Raw genomic sequence first — 17410 nt, forward strand, 5'->3', positions numbered from 1 at the left:
CTTCAAAGAACTGGCTTGATCGTGAAGCCTGGTTGTGATTCGTCTTGAAAAATTTTGCAAAGAGTATCTTGTGCGGGATCTTGGGGGACTTTAACCAAGGGATACAGTGAGTTGTCTGGAACATGGGTCTCATGGCGGGCGCTACGAAAGTACGACCATCCGCTCAGCCACCGGGATCGCTCTAAGCAATTGGCGCGCATTGTCTAACCCTGTCTCCTGCCGAAAATAGTAAAGTCTTACCTGCATCCATGCATGGGTCGCAGAAGTAGAGGGGGAGTAAGAGGGGGAGAGGGATTCCCCTATTTCCCACTTCACCAAAGAAGCAGCTTCTTTTCATCGCCTATTCCAATCTTCACTCCGAGCTGAAGCATTAAGATGTCCTATGATAGAGCAATCGTTAGCGAACTTAGCTCGCTTGCCCTTGACTCCAAGCACAAGATAATCGTGGGGGTCGACTATGGCACCACGTTCACAGGTACTGTTATTACAATCTGCCTCTACCGAAGAATAACTAACAAAGGGGCACAAAGGAGCGAGCTACGTGAGCTCCAAAGGAAGTGGTTTAAGCGATATCATACTTATCAGCACCTGGCCCGGACCCTCGAGGGATACTGAGACCGTCTTCAAGGCGCCGTCCCGGATTGCATATGCCACTGAAAATAATCCACGTGTTACAACAAATCGCTGGGGTTACCAGGTCGAGCCGGGGATGTTATCATACTCATGGACAAAATTGCTGTTGGACCAGGGCACCCCGCTAACTCAATATGATGATAGTACCCTTGAAACTGCTTCCCAGACTGGCATTCTGAAACTGCCAGAAGGGAAAACAGCGGTTGATGTCGTTGCTGACTATTTATCCGAAGTTTATCAGCATATACTCAAAACTATCTCCAAGAATATCACAGAGGCAGACCTGCGTATTACCCCACTCGAGTTTTGGCTCACTGTCCCTGCCATTTGGTCTGATCGGGCACTGGATGCTACAAGGACTGCTGCTCAACGGGCTGGATTTGGGAAAAGTTCCTCACGGCCAATGGACCAGATATTTCTGATCAGCGAGCCAGAAGCAGCGGCAGTCACAGCGCTGAAGAAGTACACAACCAGCAGTATGGGAGGATCTGTCAAGGTCAGTGCCAGTCTTGTTTGTTACTTGTTCAAGATTCGTGACTCATTACCGTTTTCAGGCGGGAGATGGAGTTCTTGTCTGCGACTGTGGCGGTGGCACCGTGGTAAGAGCTGTTGATGAAGGCGCTGGACTACTCAGATGCTCACTTGTCAGGACATTACCACATATTTGGTCCTGGAGGTCTTTCCAAGACTGAAGTTTGAGGAATTGTGCACAGGAACTGGTATACCTCCTCCAATAGTATTTTTTGGTCTCTGTAGGCCTATCTCTAAATGAACTTTAGGAGGCAAGTGCGGGTCGACCGCGGTCGACCGCAACTTCTACAAGCTGATGTCGGACCGTTTCGGCGATGCATTCGACCGTTTACCCACGAAACGAAAGAGCCCTGGCAGTGAATTTATGAAGAGGTTTGAGATCATCAAGAGAGACTTTGGAAATTCTGACGAAGAGACCACTTTCGAGTTGCCTCTGAATATGACAGTGGATAATCCAGATCCAGAGTTCTTCGATGAAGAGGAGCGATTAGTCCTTATTTCCAGGTTAAGAACCCTTACTGACCTCGATCAATGTGCTGCTGACTCGTATTAGTGCCGACTTGCATTCCATCTTTGATCCTGTCATAGAGAAAATTGTCAGTCTGGTGCGACAGCAGATCGCTGATGCTAGAAAGGAGACTGGCAAAGATATCATTAATGTATGCTTGAGTGACCGATCGCTTCACTCTGCCCTTCCGCAACTACGCAGCCACTCCTCGGCTTTGAATCCATTGACATCCTTCAGTTCATCTTTCGATTGAATTGATAATACAGGTACTAACGAAGAACAGAGAATCGTTTTGGTTGGCGGATTTGGCGACTCCGAGTATCTTCGCAAAGCCTTTAGATCCTCGTTTGAGTCTACAGGCAAGATCACCATCACCGTCCCTGATAGTCCGTAAGCATTGTCCTCTTGCGACAAAGATGTACTTTCACAATATCTAAGGTGTTAAATGATCTAGACAAGCTGCAATTGTCCAAGGAGCCGCACTACGTGGTTTGGAGGGTCTCCAATCAACAACGAAGCGATGCCGTCGACACTACGGCTTCAGTTGGGGTATCACCTTCCGTGCTGGAATCGACAGTGAACTTAATGCCTATTATGATTCATATGATGGCATAAAAATGGTGTCTGGCATCATGGAATGGATGATTGCTAAGGTGGGTGCTCCTGAACCGGCCCTGTTGGATCTCAGTCTGTGGAACATGTTGATATAGCTAGTGAATAGGGAGCAACGTACACAGATAATTACAGGCGCACTGTATCGGTGCATTGGACGCACTATGAACATTCGAGCCTGAGGAAATTCACAACATTGTACGCATGCGATCAGGAGGAAGCCCCGGAGCGCCAGGATCACAAAGGTTGGTCTCGTATACTTCCGAAGCGTATCCTCCCATCTAACGAGGGCACAGCTGTGTATACGGTTGGCAACATCGTTGTGGACTTTTCCAATGTAAATTTGGCAATGTTTCCCTCCAAAGTGATCAAGGACGAGCGAGTATATGACCTCAGCTATGATCTCAAAGTCACCTTTGGTGCGCGTGACGGTGTACTCAAGTTCGAAGCCATTAGCCAGGGTCAGACTGTTGGTCAGACAAGCATCAATTTTAGTGCAGCCAAGTATTATTGATTGCACATCCATCATATATGGTGTTTGTATTTCAGAAGGAGTCAGGAAATGTATCAACTAGCCTCTCATCCGCGTCTTCAGTAGGCGGACTAGCCCATTTCAGTCAGTTATCCTGGAGTGCAACCTGACGTTCTTCTCGGAACTCGACACTTTGCTGGAAACAGTTCTGGTGCATTTGACTCTCCAATATTGGGTTGGTATACCCGAGAGACAAAATTAACATTTATCCTTCGCGACCATCACGTTTCACAATTATTCAGGGTTTGCTGCGTTGACTGGATAATTCTGGAATACGTTCAGTCTGTTTATGTAAGAGTAACTCTTTGGCGAAAAGAGATACCATCACCTGATGATCAGCAATCTTCCGGGCCGATCCAGAAGACTTCATTGAATCAATCAGTCTGACTGGATACAGAAGGTGCGCCACTGTTTGGAGACACTGGGACCACTGGGCCTGGAGACATGGTAGCATTGAGTCTACATGCTTAGGTTGGTATCGGTAAAGGCGTCTCTAATCCACTATGCGATTCAATGCGGTGCTGATTCAGGATATGCTTTAGAATATCTAGTTCACACCAGAGTGCAAGTGGATGACCTGATGAACAATCATAGGCGTTCATGGGGTTGCATTTATCAAGCCTGTGTGATTACTAATCAGCAGGCAACAATCAGTTTATTCAAGCAATATAGGCAACAGCGTCTTACTACCCCTATATTACCTCTGATTCTTCCACCCAATACCTCCATCCTCTCTCACAATTCTAGAATCAATAATAGACATCACAGCTGCAAATCACTCACAATGAGCCTTATTCCCATCATCTGCACCCACGAGGTGTCGCCTACTGTACAGAACCCCTCTCAGACCCTGGGTTGAAGAAGCACATCTTAACTGACAGTGATAGGTTATCACGTCCATCCTTTCAAAAGCATACAAGGCTTCAAGTAAAATTGATTCACCTCCAAACCTAATTCTTATTATGACGGCCGACGTGGCCGAACTCCAGAAGTACACAGAAGACTCAGTCACCAAGCTGCCAGTGGAGTCCCTCCAGTATCCTTTCCTCGGCTGGGACATAGGCAAGATTGCCCAGTTTCTACAGGAGAATGCATCAGACACCATAGTAGATTATACTACATTCCTTGTTGCGGATGAGAAGACAGCCTTAGATGAGGATACCCTGCTCCTTGTTTATGATATTGAAGGTGTGCAGGAGAGTATACGGCTCTCTGCCCGCTACGCCAACAGTGAGGCGGTGTCTGTCTCAGTTGCGACCAAGGATGTGGGCGAGTTGTGGACCCTGGCGGATGAGGATGGGGTGTACAGAGGGGGTCCGCAACACCCGCCGCCAAAAAAGGGCGGGAAGGCGCCCAGGAAACAGCTGTAATAGAGAAGACAATAATGCCATCATGTATACTATGGCTGTTCTCTAGGGACGTAAGGAAGAGCGAGGATTCCGTCCAATTTATAGAGTTCTGACCTAGGCACCTTTGATGTCGAAGCTGATAAACTCAAGGTAGAGATGCAGAGTCTTGTCTTGGATTGTTGAAGAGCTTGCACCACTTGCCGGATGGAGTAGAGGGAAGAAAAGGCTCAATATATTAGAGAAGTCGGCCAGGGTAGGGCCAAATGATATTCTGCATCCTTTGTTGAAGAAGAAGAGAGCCATGGCTAAACCTATGGTAAAAACCTTCAATCTCCGCAAATCGCAATGAGCAATCACACAGGTAGTCTTCCGTCAGTCTGATTTAAGATATCAAAACTGTGCTGCCTCGTAGAACCTTTAACATACAATCCTGATATGGAATAAGATAGGTTGTCTCTGCATCTGCCTCAGATTTACTTCCCTTTCTCAGCCCATTTCCGAAGATTAAGGGGAATATTATACCCCCAGCCAGCTAACTTAAATGTTGCATCGTCTAGCAGCCGAAAGCGGGCGTTTTGAAGGCGTACAACCATGTTCCTGTTGTTGCCATGTCTCATAACAGCCCCCTAATGAGGCCCTAGAAAAAGCTCGCAGACGTTACTCCAGGTGTACTGGGATACCCTCGGGTTCCGTCGTGAGGAAAGGGGAGGACATGTGACGTTGAGTAACTATGACAGAAAGTGTTAGTATCTATTACCAACATCAACCGTGGTAATTGGATTTATGTACCGCCACTGGATCCTCATGACACACCAGTACACCAGTATGTATAACTAATGCTGCTACTGCAGCAGCGGCAGCAAGTCCAATGCCGAGGAGCATTGGCGCGTCTTTCGCCGTAAAACTGGCGGCGAGTGGTGCGTCACTGACGCTGACTGTATTGTTTGTAGGTTTGGATGGTACTTTGGGGTTATTGCGAGCAATCGGAGCTCAACCCTTTTTATCCTGTGCTTGATGGCCTTTTCAAATGATTGCATATGGTGCTGCGCTGTACAGCTAGTTGGATATTCGCCCTAAGACATGAGAAGGTGGATATTGCCCATGCTGAGGGCTTCTACTGGCGTATAGATCAGCACAACATCGGCGGTGCCAGGGCTTGTCGAATGGCCGGCCATTTTTTGCCGCTGTTGGAAGAGCTTATTGAGGACATGGTTTTATCTAGTAGAAAAGCGAAAGGGTCTCAGGACACTGTTTCTGCGGTAAATGCAGGAAGGGATCCGTACGCTCACCCTATGCACCTTAAGATAGACGACAAAGCCTTCCGCATCATCCGCGGTAGAGCTTGCGCTGTTCTTTGCATCTCAACTTCAGATTGAGATATTCCTCTCTAATACTGAGAGTAAATGTATAGAAAAATGGAGTTTAGGAACTGGGATGAATGCTACCTTTCCCTTGGTCTTATGTTGCAGAGATATGGAAGAAGAGGATTAGTTCTGGGGGTAGGTCTACCCCTATTCTAAAGAGATGAAGTGAAATTTCTATTATTCACTACTTACTGCAACTGGGAATATGAACCTAGCAAATAGAACATGCAAAAAGTGAATACTTTAGATGAATCATGATGTCAGAATAGCGTCTTTGATCTAATTTGTCTTACTACCCAAACTGTCCACTGACTGTTCATCTCTTTCACATTGGAGTGGTATTCACAGGCCATTCAAGGGATACATTTAAATGCATGCCTTCTAAGTTCTCATTGCAAGATGAGTCGACTTCCCAACCTATTGAAGAGTTCTCAGCCTAAGAAAGGGAGTGTTGAGTACTGGGAGATGAAACTTAAAAAAGCAAAGGTTCTGCAGGACTATACACCATTCCTCCTGTCACACATAGACAAATTTAATAAAGCGCGGTTGATTTACAGAATCTGCCTTTAGAAAGGCTTGCCGGACATTCAGGTGTTGTTCTCTCAGTTAACTCGTAGCTCTAATAAACCGTAGGAGTTTGTCTAGCGAGGTGCCTATCCTTCCATAGAGCACACATTTCCATTCTTTTTCCTCAATTTACTGAGAATTAGTCTTTCCACTCTCAGGCTACATGGAACTGCAGTCAACGATGGCGTAACCGGCTCATCCGGTTGTCTCGGGTACCCGTTCGCCCCGAGGTATCCCTGGCGATAGCATGGCATAGATGAGAGGGGCCAAATCTACCCCGCATCAGTCTCAGTCTCAACATTTGGCTGTCATCGACTGTCACCTCACTTCAACCATCGGCCACCTCCGATTGCGACTCAAACAACAATGCCATATAGTCTCAAAGGGAAGAATGTGCTCGTCACGGCAGGCTCAAGGTAGCATCTCATATGCCTTCTTCCCTCCAATGTTAACATCTATTCAGGGGCTTAGGCGCCGTCATATGCCAGAAATTTGCAGCTGAGGGGTGCAATGTAGCCATTAACTACCACTCAAGCCGTGGGGTTGCGGAAGACCTCGCCAGTCAATTGGCTAAAGAGTATTCTATCAAGTCCATTGTTCTCCAGGGCGTCAGTTTAATTTCCACAGGCACCTTAGAAGAGAATTAACGGTATACAGGACTCTGAACTCCCAGAGGACAATCAACGTATTGTTCAGGAGGCTAATGAGCAATTATCGGGCCTGGATATTGTTATTGCAAATGCTGGGTGGACTCGGTTCGCTGATAAGCGGGACATTTATGACTTGTCTTTTGAGGAATGGGACAAGGCAAGACGCGCACGGCCCGGCCGTCCTTATTCAAGACACTAACGTACGCAGTGTTGGAAAGTGAATGTCATGTCGCATATGCAACTCATGCAAGCGGCTAAGCCGATATTTGAGAAGAATGCGGACGGGGGTGTCTATATAATGACCTCGTCTATCGCAGTACGTCGTCTTTCTCGAAGGCCCTATCCAAGTCTCATATGAACAATTAGGGAATCACTCCGGACGGAAGCAGCATGGGCTACTCGGTGACCAAAGCCGCCGCTTTGCACCTGATGAAGCATCTTGCATTATCCGTGGGACCAAAAATCCGTGTCAATGCTGTTCTACCGGGCCTGTTGTTGACGGATTGGGTGAGCTTCCCTCCTGTTGCTGGTCAGCAGTTCTTTCGTATTAAGGATCTTTTTAGGGCAAAAAGTACGGCGACACGGCGATTGAGTGGCTCAACCAAAAGGCCGTCTTAAAGCATGAGGTGATGCTCTTGTTCTGAGTATCTTGGTCCGTTTGCTGACTTTTACCAGACCGACCTGGAGGATTGCGCGAATATGTTTGTCACTTTGGCGAAGAATACATCCATGACTGGGCAACAGATTGTCGTTGGTAGGTTCTCTCTCGTCCTGCGCTGATTAAGTGTACTTATCGATGCAGATTCGGGACTCTCCATGGGAACTCCTCCCAGCAAATAGCGGCACGAAGTATGTAAGTCGACAAGCCTGACGACGAGAACGACACGATAGGGTGACGAAATGAACATAGTTCATGCAGCACAGCAGGTTCGTATTTGGATATTCCATATGCGTTAGAAGAGTGCCGGTCAACATGATCAGATGTGGTCAGATTTGGTGGCCTGACCGGAAATATATAGATTGCTATTCAGGTAAATTGAAATCGATCCACCATCGTCATTCTTTATGAAGTACTCCGTACGGCGACTCTGAATCCAACAAGGCAAGGACAGGAAGGCAATTAAAAAAAAAAAAAAAAGAGATACACTCAATGGTAATGGACAATTTGTTGACTTGGGGAAAAGATGTAAAACAAAAAAGAATGCATCATCCGTGAATCGAACACGGGCCTCGTCGATGGCAACGACGAATTCTACCACTAGACCAATGATGCTATTGCTTGGCAAACATTACTTATTATTGCCACATAAAGAAAAGAAGACCAAAAAACTGACCAGGGCTTCATCGATTGTTTGGTTCGCCGATGTCGATCTTAACGGCCCAATTGAGATAACAAAGATCGTATTCCTAGCAATCTTTTACCGATCGAAACCGCAACGACATGGTCATCCTGGTTCGTGATATCAATTAATCACGCAGGCAATCACCTTCCTAAACGGCTTAGTGGAAGGATTCCACGAGTCGTCCTAAAGTGGATCATTGAAAACATGGCCTATCGTCAAGCATCAACAAGGATAAGAAGGTACTCCGAAGGGAAGTACCTTAACATATAGAAGACTCAGGCTCTGAATATAGGCACGTCTTCATTTATGCTCCTTGCCGGTGAGATTGCTCATTTACTCCAGAACCACGAGATACCTTAAGCCATTTGGACGCGTTTCTTGAGCTTCCCAACCAAATACCCTTGGCTGATCAGTCTTCCGACCGTGCAAGATGGCTAGAATTCTGCTAGCAGATGTAGCCTTTTTCTGTGCCACATCCCAATAACAACCAATCCTCGGCTCAGTCGGCTGTTCCTGGAGAGAGATCGTGGAAAGGCTTGGAATGATTGGCGGCGGTGGAGCAAAAATGCTTGTGCTGGCTTGACCAAGATAAGCACTCCAGCCCCTTGAATAGGCAACCTGAAAACTGCCTTCAATCTGTGGAGTAATTCAAAGACAAGTCTCGCGCCACTCCTGCGGTCTTCCGGTGGACTTAATTAAACAGTTTGCACTAATTTCTTTATGGTATCTGCAGAGAAAATCGCGCAGAGCCATGCTGGACTCTGCGTGGTGCAATGCGCGTGTCCTCGCTCTGTCCACGATCCCTTAGCATCATGCCGGTTGCCGTCACATGGAATGATAATCTCGCCTTTTCGATCCAGCTGACATGCAAATATAAATATCGATCGGCGGCCGATTCAGATTGATGTCCTTTGTCTTTTATCTCTTTATCCGACCCTCTGCATTCGGCTCCGCAGTCCTCCCGCAATGCTGTCCTCGACTCTCTACGCAGGGTTGCTCTGCTCCCTCGCAGCCCCAGCCCTTGGTGTGGTGCACGAGAAGCTCTCAGCTGTTCCTAGTGGCTGGACACTCGTCGAGGATGCATCGGAGAGCGACACGACCACTCTCTCAATTGCCCTTGCTCGGCAGAACCTCGACCAGCTCGAGTCCAAGTTGACCACACTGGCGACCCCAGGGAACGCGGAGTACGGCAAGTGGCTGGACCAGTCCGACATTGAGTCCCTATTTCCTACTGCAAGCGATGACGCTGTTATCCAATGGCTCAAGGATGCCGGGGTCACCCAAGTGTCTCGTCAGGGCAGCTTGGTGAACTTTGCCACCACTGTGGGAACGGCGAACAAGCTCTTTGACACCAAGTTCTCCTACTACCGCAATGGTGCTTCCCAGAAACTGCGTACCACGCAGTACTCCATTCCCGATAGCCTGACAGAGTCGATCGATCTGATTGCCCCCACTGTCTTCTTTGGCAAGGAGCAAGACAGCGCACTGCCACCTCACGCAGTGAAGCTTCCAGCCCTTCCCAGGAGGGCAGCCACCAACAGTTCTTGCGCCAACCTGATCACTCCCGACTGCCTAGTGGAGATGTACAACCTCGGCGACTACAAGCCTGATGCATCTTCGGGCAGTCGAGTCGGCTTTGGTAGCTTCTTGAATCAGTCAGCCAACTATGCAGATCTGGCTGCTTATGAGCAACTGTTCAACATCCCACCCCAGAATTTCTCAGTCGAATTGATTAACGGAGGCGCCAATGATCAGAATTGGGCCACTGCTTCCCTCGGCGAGGCCAATCTGGACGTGGAGTTGATTGTAGCCGTCAGCCACGCCCTGCCAGTAGTGGAGTTTATCACTGGCGGTTCACCGTAAGCCAGACCCTCCGACTGAAGGAAACCAGCTAAAATGAATTAGTCCGTTTGTTCCCAATGTCGACGAGCCAACCGCTGCGGACAACCAGAATGAGCCCTACCTCCAGTACTACGAGTACTTGCTCTCCAAACCCAACTCCCATCTTCCTCAGGTGATTTCCAACTCGTATGGTGACGATGAACAGGTGAGCATACTCGTAATTCTGTTGTATAGGTAGACACTAACCTGTTAGACTGTTCCCGAGTACTACGCCAGGAGAGTTTGCAACTTGATCGGCTTGATGGGTCTTCGTGGTATCACTGTGCTCGAGTCCTCTGGTGATACCGGTAGGCACAGATCATCTGGTAATCTTTCCGTGCTAACATGATCAGGAATCGGCTCGGCGTGCATGTCCAATGACGGCACCAACACGCCTCAGTTCACTCCTACATTCCCTGGCACCTGCCCCTTCATCACCGCAGTTGGTGGTACACAGTCCTATGCTCCTGAAGTTGCCTGGGACGCCAGCTCGGGTGGATTCAGCAACTACTTCAGCCGTCCCTGGTACCAGTATTTCGCGGTGGAGAACTACCTCAATAATCACATTACCAAGGACACCAAGAAGTACTATTCGCAGTACACCAACTTCAAGGGCCGTGGATTCCCTGATGTTTCTGCCCATAGCTTGACCCCTGAGTACGTGACCTTGCTTTTATTGACGTCCGCATTCTAACCGCATGTAGCTACGAGGTCGTCCTAACTGGCAAACATTACAAGTCCGGTGGCACATCGGCCGCCTGCCCCGTCTTTGCTGGTATCGTCGGCCTGTTGAATGACGCCCGTCTGCGCGCCGGCAAGTCCACCCTTGGCTTCCTGAACCCATTGCTGTATAGCATACTCGCGGAAGGATTCACCGATATCACTGCCGGAAGTTCTATCGGTTGTAATGGTATCAACCCACAGACCGGAAAGCCAGTCCCCGGTGGTGGTATCATCCCCTACGCTCACTGGAACGCTACTGCCGGCTGGGATCCTGTTACAGGTCTTGGGGTTCCTGATTTCATGAAGTTGAAGGAGTTGGTTTTGTCGTTGTAAAGCGAGGACCTGTGAATTCCCTCTTGTGGTTAGTTTTGCCGTTGGGTATGATCTCCCGATACGCCGTCCTGCAAACACTGCCTGTATTATGACCTCCAGTATATGAGAATCATGCCCTCGCTGTTCTAACTATCCTCTCTGCTAACTTCCTTTTCCCCCCTGGATCCCCTGTAAATATTCTATACCCTTCTGGTCGCTGCCGTCATTTCATCTGCGCCTATGGCTACTACCAATCCCCCTCTTTCTCTTTTTCCATCGGAAATTTTGGCTGCGCCTCCCCCCTCTATCACTTCTCAGCCGTCAGCCTTGACCTGTTATTAAGCTAGCTAAGCTGATTATGTCTCCCCTGTTGTTTCCTTCTGGTGAAAACATCCAGTTCACAGGGGAATATGGTAAAACCTGTTAACTTAGGAGCTGTAGTTCCACAGACAGTCCTCTACATTATTCACTTGCTAGACTTTCCCTTCCAAAGGAGTGAGATATAGATACTATAACTTTCAATATGTCTAAGGGATAATCTAGGTAGGTACCTTCTTAGCCAGGTATGTTAGGATAGCGGCACTCTCAAAGATAGTGAAGTTGTTGTTTTCATGGTCGATCAGGGTGGGGTCCTGGCTGTTAGGGTTGACCTTGGTGTACTAGGGATCCTTGATGGTGCCTTTGCCCTTGCTGAATCTGAGAGGGACATAGTTATAGTCTAGTCTGAGGTACTTAAGGGCCATAGCCACCTTGACAGGATTAGGGCCAGGGCCTACAGACATTCATTGTGAGCTCCAGGTCAATTAGGGAGACATATTACCGGCGAGAGTATAGAGGGTGATTGGGGCTATTGCAAAGATAGACAAAGAGAAAGTGTGCTGTTGGACTAGATTTAAAGGGAAATGAGACTGTGATCAGAGTGCGTGTCCGAGAGAGGAGAGGAGCTCTGTATATAGATGATTGCTGCTGTAATGATGCTGTTGGCGGGGTCAAGAAGTACCTGTCCGGCGCTTTCTTATACCTCTAAGGCCATACTTGCAATCCTAGAATCTATATACAGAACTACATATTGATAAGCAACATTCATCTGCGGAGTAAGAGAGCCTTCTTGACTCCATGGTCAAGGAAGCCAAAGAGGAGCTATATAGATGACAGCTATAGCCTCAGCTAATGATAGCAGGTCTCATAATCGCGATAAGCTCAAAGTAAGCTAAAGAGTCTTAGCTCTTGAGATAGATAGAAAGTATGTTAGTCTGTGGTGATTATTAAAACTCTGATGGCGGCCCATAATAATCCTATGTGGAATCTGAAACTCCGAAACTCCATGGACTTACAAAGGTCATCTTCGTGGAGTTCATTCATTTGAGCCTTATCATAAAATTAGTAAGTCAAGCATTCTTCCATTATAGTAGTTGCATACTTCCCGTACATGATATAGCACTGTTTAACTATAGCTCTTGGTAAAAGCAGCAGGCGGGCAAGACAGATTATGACCGGAAACCTGACATCTCTTGCTCAAAGCATGCTATATTAAACTCAGGATGCTGCATGACGATTCAGTGAAATACCCTGCATTTCAATTTATGCCTTTTTAAATTAGCTATTAAGCTTTTTAGTAACGAGTGACAGTCATCTTCAGTCTGCGGGATCCTGGATTAAGCAACTTTGGGACGGTAACTTACCCATGCTAGCTGGTTTCCCTGCGAGTAAGCCTCCTATCTCTCGGAAATTCTGGCAAGTTTGTTTAAGATGAACTGACTATTTCTGCTTTTAATAGTATATCACATCGATGTGAAGGACGTCGCTTTACTGCATGTCGCTGCTATCCTAGATCCAGATATCAACAACGAACGTCTTCAGGCCTGGGCAGAAAACTGCAACTGGAACGATATTCTCGCCATCATGCGCAAGATGTACCCACAGCGTCAGTTTGTAGATGATCTCCCAGGTATGGGGAAGCTTAGCATCACGGCAGACTTCACGCTGCCGTTGGCTTTGTTGAAGAAGTGGGGAGACCAAATTGGCTGGAGGACCTTGGAACAGACTGTTGAAGACAATGTGAAGTCAATCCAGGAACTAGACTCAAGGACCTAGATTTGCACCGCCCTTCTGTTTTGCGTTACGGATGTCTAGATCTTCAGGTCATGTTCAACATTGATAGTCGGATCACTGAAATTGAATTTGGATCCAGGATTGAGAGGCCTGTTTGAATGACTACTACTATGAGGCAGATTTTAGCCTAGCTAGTATCCCACAGTCCAGCAAAACCAGACATGGAACTACAATCGCCTGTCATGATTGATTCCCTCATAAGGTATGGTTCATAACATATCGAGTGTTCGAAGAAGATGTTCATCTCATGGTCCTTAATATGGTACCGTGCATGCAGGCACTAAGCAAAAGAGCCACATCAACCAAGGTTCGAGGAGACCTGTTGAGATTTGCTGTTTGCCTGCAAGCTAGACCACTCAATAAAGACGGCATCACCCTCCATTGCTCGAGATAGGTTTCCCTTAGCTACAATACCCACTTCGCCTGAATACATGCCTTTCCATGTTGTTTTCTTCAAACCGTTCAACATCCACTCCTCGGTAGGGTCTAGCTCAGGAGTAGATGCAATCATGACATTCTCTTGCCCTGAGTCTTGTGTATTCAGTCCTATCGTACACCGCGCCGCGTTGACAGTGCGTCTGGCCTGGTATGTGTGGTATTGTGAACGTAGCCAAAGTGCTTCTTGTAGGATGCGGTGGTGGTGCTGTCTGGAGGATGGATTGCTATGACTGTGCTCATAACACCTTTATATTGCGTACTTTTTGTACAAAATCATATACGGAGTAGTAGGGACATCAGGTACTTAGTAGCTTAGGGATGTTGAATCATCACATAGTATTACCACCGAATTTATATATACAAAAAGACATGAGGGGGTGTCTCGCCCGTTGTATGTACTGCGTATTCAGAATATCGAGGTATATCTAACTTTTTAGTATCCTACTACCATATGACGTTCGATATGAATACTCTAATATCCGATATCCCTACTATATGATAGTCGAATATCCATCCTAGATGACGTCTCAATCACCATATCTCTACTCAGCATCCGATATCATGTTCCACTACCTATGGCTGCGGAAGGTGTAGTTAGAGTAGCCATGGTAAAACTCAACTGTGTTGCTTTCCGTACAAAGCGCCCGCGGTACCTTACATTCTGTAGTTATCTGTTTATTTCTCGTTCCTTCCTATAGTAATACAAAATTTCCCTCCTATGAAGAACTTGATATATTTTACACTTCACTAATATTCGAGTTTTTGTGTCTGGCACAATCCAATTCGCCTCCACCGGTGAAGTCTATAACTCAGACTAATCCACTGGGCTGGAGTTTACTGCATGGACGGTCAGAATGTTCGCCTACAGGAAGGCTGTAAATGATAAGACTGTTTCTGTCATCTCAAGGCTGATGATGTGTTGGATAGTGACACAGTCGGTTGTTCCAATGCTGCGGTTGGCTCGATGACTGACCAGAGCGCTTATGTGCATGACAGCTGCATGGGTACCTAGCAGCAGAGCCTTGCATTAGCTGCTTGGCCGCTGGCTGTGCCTTGTCACGGATCCTGCTTTAAGCCGCCGACCTCGTCAACGTCAGAAACTCGTCTCTGCTCTCGGTGCACTGACTTTGACATTCACAGCCGGAAATACGTCTGGATCATGCCTGTTGATCGTCCGAATATGGACGACACTCAAATTGACCAGCCATCTCCACCCCCTTCGGTACCCGGTTCTGAAGTTTCCGAAGACGAATCGCTCGCGGATCCGCAGCTCGCGTCAACAGAGGGGAGGCAATCGTGGGACAGGAGAGGTTTTCGGCCTCCATTGCGATGGAAGTCCCTGAGAGAAGCAGTCCTTCGGTCTGGTCGTAACTTCATTAGTCGTTATGAGATCGAATGGATCCTAGAGAACGAGCAAGTGGACGTGGACGAAAAGGACGCGGATGGCCGAACATTACTTTCGCGGGCCATTGAGAATGACCAGTACTACGTCGTGGAAGTGTTGCTGAACATGAAAGCCGACCCCAATACTCGAGAGGAGCAAAACAGCACCCCATTCTTTTGGGCTACTTCGCGAAGCCAATATCTCCGTTCCCTTTCCCTTTATAATGACATGATTAAATTACTTTTGCAGAAAGGAGCAGATCCGAATTTAACAAACGACGAAGGGAACACCCCGCTGGCTTTGGCTGCTGCTGAAGGAAATGAAGAATTCGTGAAGCTGGTCGTCGAGTCTGGTCGTGTCAAAATCAACACGCAGGGCGACGAGGAGAAAACTCCACTGATGTGTGCAGCAACTGGAGGATGGCCAGATTGTATGGGTTATCTTTTACAACTCCCCACCGATATGGGTAGTTGTGCCTGGTGGGAACGGTACCTTCAGACCAGGTCACGGCGGAGACAGAAGGAGCCGAAAAAGAAGACGGGCCCATCTAATTTCTCGAAGTCTGACCCGGGGTATTATACTGGGCTGCGAAATCTAATATTACAGGTGAAAAGCCTTTCCCTTTTGGACAAGGTGCTTCCGGAAGGGCGCACGTTTCTCTCGTGGGCTGTGGAATTTGAAGATGAAGAAATTGTTAAACTACTGCTAGGTTTGAAAGCGAACCCCAACGTCCGTGATGAAATGGAACATCAGATGACCCCCTTGATAAAGGCATTGAAGCTTGGCAACATGGACATGGTGAATCTGCTCATGGAGAAAGACAAATATTCGATGCATATTTTGGTGGACGAAGCTGATGATATGGGTGAAGAGCAAGCCTTGGAGCTCGCACGCAAGCTTCTAGGACAAGGGTACGATCTCAACAAGCGGAATTGGAAAGGTCAGAATCCCGTCCACATCGCATGTCATAAAGGGAGAAAACGTTTCGTTGAGGAGTTTCTGCATCCGGATTATGGAGAACAAAACGCCTTCGTTCATGGGCAGGACAATAGCGGGAAAACGAATGTCGGACGAGGCCTAAGATACTCCTAATATGGCCCCGACACTTGCTTGCTGTTGGAAAAGTATGCACCCTTCACCTCCGCCATATTATCAATCTACTAATACTTCTTGGACTTGGATAGGCTTACCAGCATTTAGAAGAGCTCTTCTAAGGAACAAGACTTCAGGGCTGATGTCAATGACTCTCTTCATTGTGATCAAGCCAGATTGGACTGAGCTCTTCCCTCATCTACAGAAACTTAGCAAGATAACCTCCGTAAAGCTGACAATTCTCCCAAAATGGGCCAAAACCTAAGGAGGTCATTAAGGGCAGTATGTAAATCTGGACACATAATGGATGAAAGGGTTAGTATCCTTCTAGGTGGAGTCTGCGACGGAAAGCTAAGAATACGAGTCTAGTCTGTATTTCCTAAAGCGACAATGGGGGTGCCGAAGAAGTCAGATATGCAAACAATGTGCCCTTTTCTGAGAATGGACAGTTGAAAGTCATGCATGTTGGGACAAGACCCATCCCTTCGAACCGGACGAGGATGTCCTTGAGAAGCCCAAGTTGCCCAATACGAAGACATGACTACATGCAAGCCACCCCTGCGAAATCACCTTTTTACATCTACGCCAAATGATTACTTCCAAATCGCTCTTCCCAGAAAGCAAGGATCCAGATGTGGATAATGCTGTTGTGGGCGGAGGTGTCACCGGAGGAATGGAAGCAGTCAAAACCACAAAGCAGTAAGATTTTATGTTCCCAAACCTGCTCCAGGTCTATGACTGACACATATACAAAAGCAGAACCTCAGATAATCCCTGCAGGCGTGTGGCAAGTCTGACGATGCCACAGTGTATACCGCCATAACTGCAAAATGCAATTCCTAGACTAGAGTACATCGTCCGGGCACTTTTTAGCTGGCTGTGTTGGATTTCAATAGATACATCCTATCTATCCGCAAGACTTGTCCAATGACTGCATATTGTTTTTCAAAATATCCTAAACATATGATAGTTCCGACGTGCAAACAAGACAATAGCATCAATCCTGTCAGCCCACGCGCAACTCTAACAGAACCTATTCCAATGTCACGATGTGATACCGATGCATAAGTGGTCAATGCACACTGCAGGTCGGGCTAAAATAAGCATCACAAGCTCCACCCGTGAGATTTAAGTGTGTTTGCCCCGATTTCAATGGAGAAGCATGGGAGGCCTAAGGATTAAGTAAGAAGTAGTAAGGAAATCGGCATGCGTTGTACCAATGATTGTAGTCCATTCAAGACATGTCTTAAGTAGTGTCTAAAATATCTACCGCTGATTGGCGATTGAATTCTTGGTGGCTCCAGAGCTGCAGAAGCGATGAAGAATCGAGTCAGGTTCATCATGAACCCCGATCCTGTGTGGCAATCAGGTCATTGTTG

General features: G+C 47.3%; 6 protein-coding genes and 1 non-coding gene across 7 annotated transcripts; 6 read left to right on the forward strand and 1 right to left on the reverse strand.

Moving 5' to 3' along the window:
* Positions 1 to 375: 375 nt before the first annotated feature.
* On the forward strand, positions 376 to 2798 carry NFIA_102280 (Hsp70 family protein; the record flags this gene model as incomplete). The annotated part of the gene is made up of 9 exons (XM_001266640.1): positions 376 to 475; positions 555 to 1095; positions 1163 to 1232; positions 1283 to 1352; positions 1413 to 1668; positions 1718 to 1823; positions 1956 to 2062; positions 2127 to 2325; positions 2394 to 2798. 9 exons carry the CDS (start codon positions 376 to 378, stop codon positions 2796 to 2798), a joined length of 1854 nt encoding a protein of 617 aa, XP_001266641.1.
* An 802-nt stretch (positions 2799 to 3600) lies between these two features.
* On the forward strand, positions 3601 to 4186 carry NFIA_102290 (uncharacterized protein; the record flags this gene model as incomplete). Its single annotated transcript, XM_001266641.1, has 2 exons — positions 3601 to 3645; positions 3704 to 4186. The coding sequence occupies 2 exons, from the start codon at positions 3601 to 3603 to the stop codon at positions 4184 to 4186; spliced, it is 528 nt and encodes a 175-aa protein (XP_001266642.1).
* Positions 4187 to 7136: 2950 nt separating this feature from the next.
* Positions 7137 to 7586, forward strand: NFIA_102300 (uncharacterized protein; the record flags this gene model as incomplete). The annotated part of the gene is made up of 4 exons (XM_001266642.1): positions 7137 to 7253; positions 7310 to 7372; positions 7422 to 7500; positions 7549 to 7586. The coding sequence occupies 4 exons, from the start codon at positions 7137 to 7139 to the stop codon at positions 7584 to 7586; spliced, it is 297 nt and encodes a 98-aa protein (XP_001266643.1).
* Positions 7587 to 7948: 362 nt separating this feature from the next.
* On the reverse strand, positions 7949 to 8019 carry NFIA_102310. Its single transcript has one exon. It is a non-coding gene; the product is annotated as a tRNA-Gly (tRNA).
* A 1036-nt stretch (positions 8020 to 9055) lies between these two features.
* On the forward strand, positions 9056 to 11026 carry NFIA_102320 (S53 family peptidase; the record flags this gene model as incomplete). Its single annotated transcript, XM_001266643.1, has 5 exons — positions 9056 to 9948; positions 9995 to 10136; positions 10185 to 10278; positions 10324 to 10627; positions 10675 to 11026. The coding sequence occupies 5 exons, from the start codon at positions 9056 to 9058 to the stop codon at positions 11024 to 11026; spliced, it is 1785 nt and encodes a 594-aa protein (XP_001266644.1).
* Positions 11027 to 12689: 1663 nt separating this feature from the next.
* Positions 12690 to 13099, forward strand: NFIA_102330 (uncharacterized protein; the record flags this gene model as incomplete). Its single annotated transcript, XM_001266644.1, has 2 exons — positions 12690 to 12711; positions 12783 to 13099. The coding sequence occupies 2 exons, from the start codon at positions 12690 to 12692 to the stop codon at positions 13097 to 13099; spliced, it is 339 nt and encodes a 112-aa protein (XP_001266645.1).
* Positions 13100 to 14714: 1615 nt separating this feature from the next.
* On the forward strand, positions 14715 to 16031 carry NFIA_102340 (Ankyrin repeat protein; the record flags this gene model as incomplete). Its single annotated transcript, XM_001266645.1, has 1 exon — positions 14715 to 16031. One exon carries the CDS (start codon positions 14715 to 14717, stop codon positions 16029 to 16031), a length of 1317 nt encoding a protein of 438 aa, XP_001266646.1.
* Positions 16032 to 17410: the final 1379 nt, after the last annotated feature.

This window comes from Aspergillus fischeri, genomic scaffold (genome assembly GCF_000149645.3).
Source record: "Aspergillus fischeri NRRL 181 1099437636245 genomic scaffold, whole genome shotgun sequence".
Lineage (NCBI taxonomy): Eukaryota > Fungi > Ascomycota > Eurotiomycetes > Eurotiales > Aspergillaceae > Aspergillus > Aspergillus fischeri.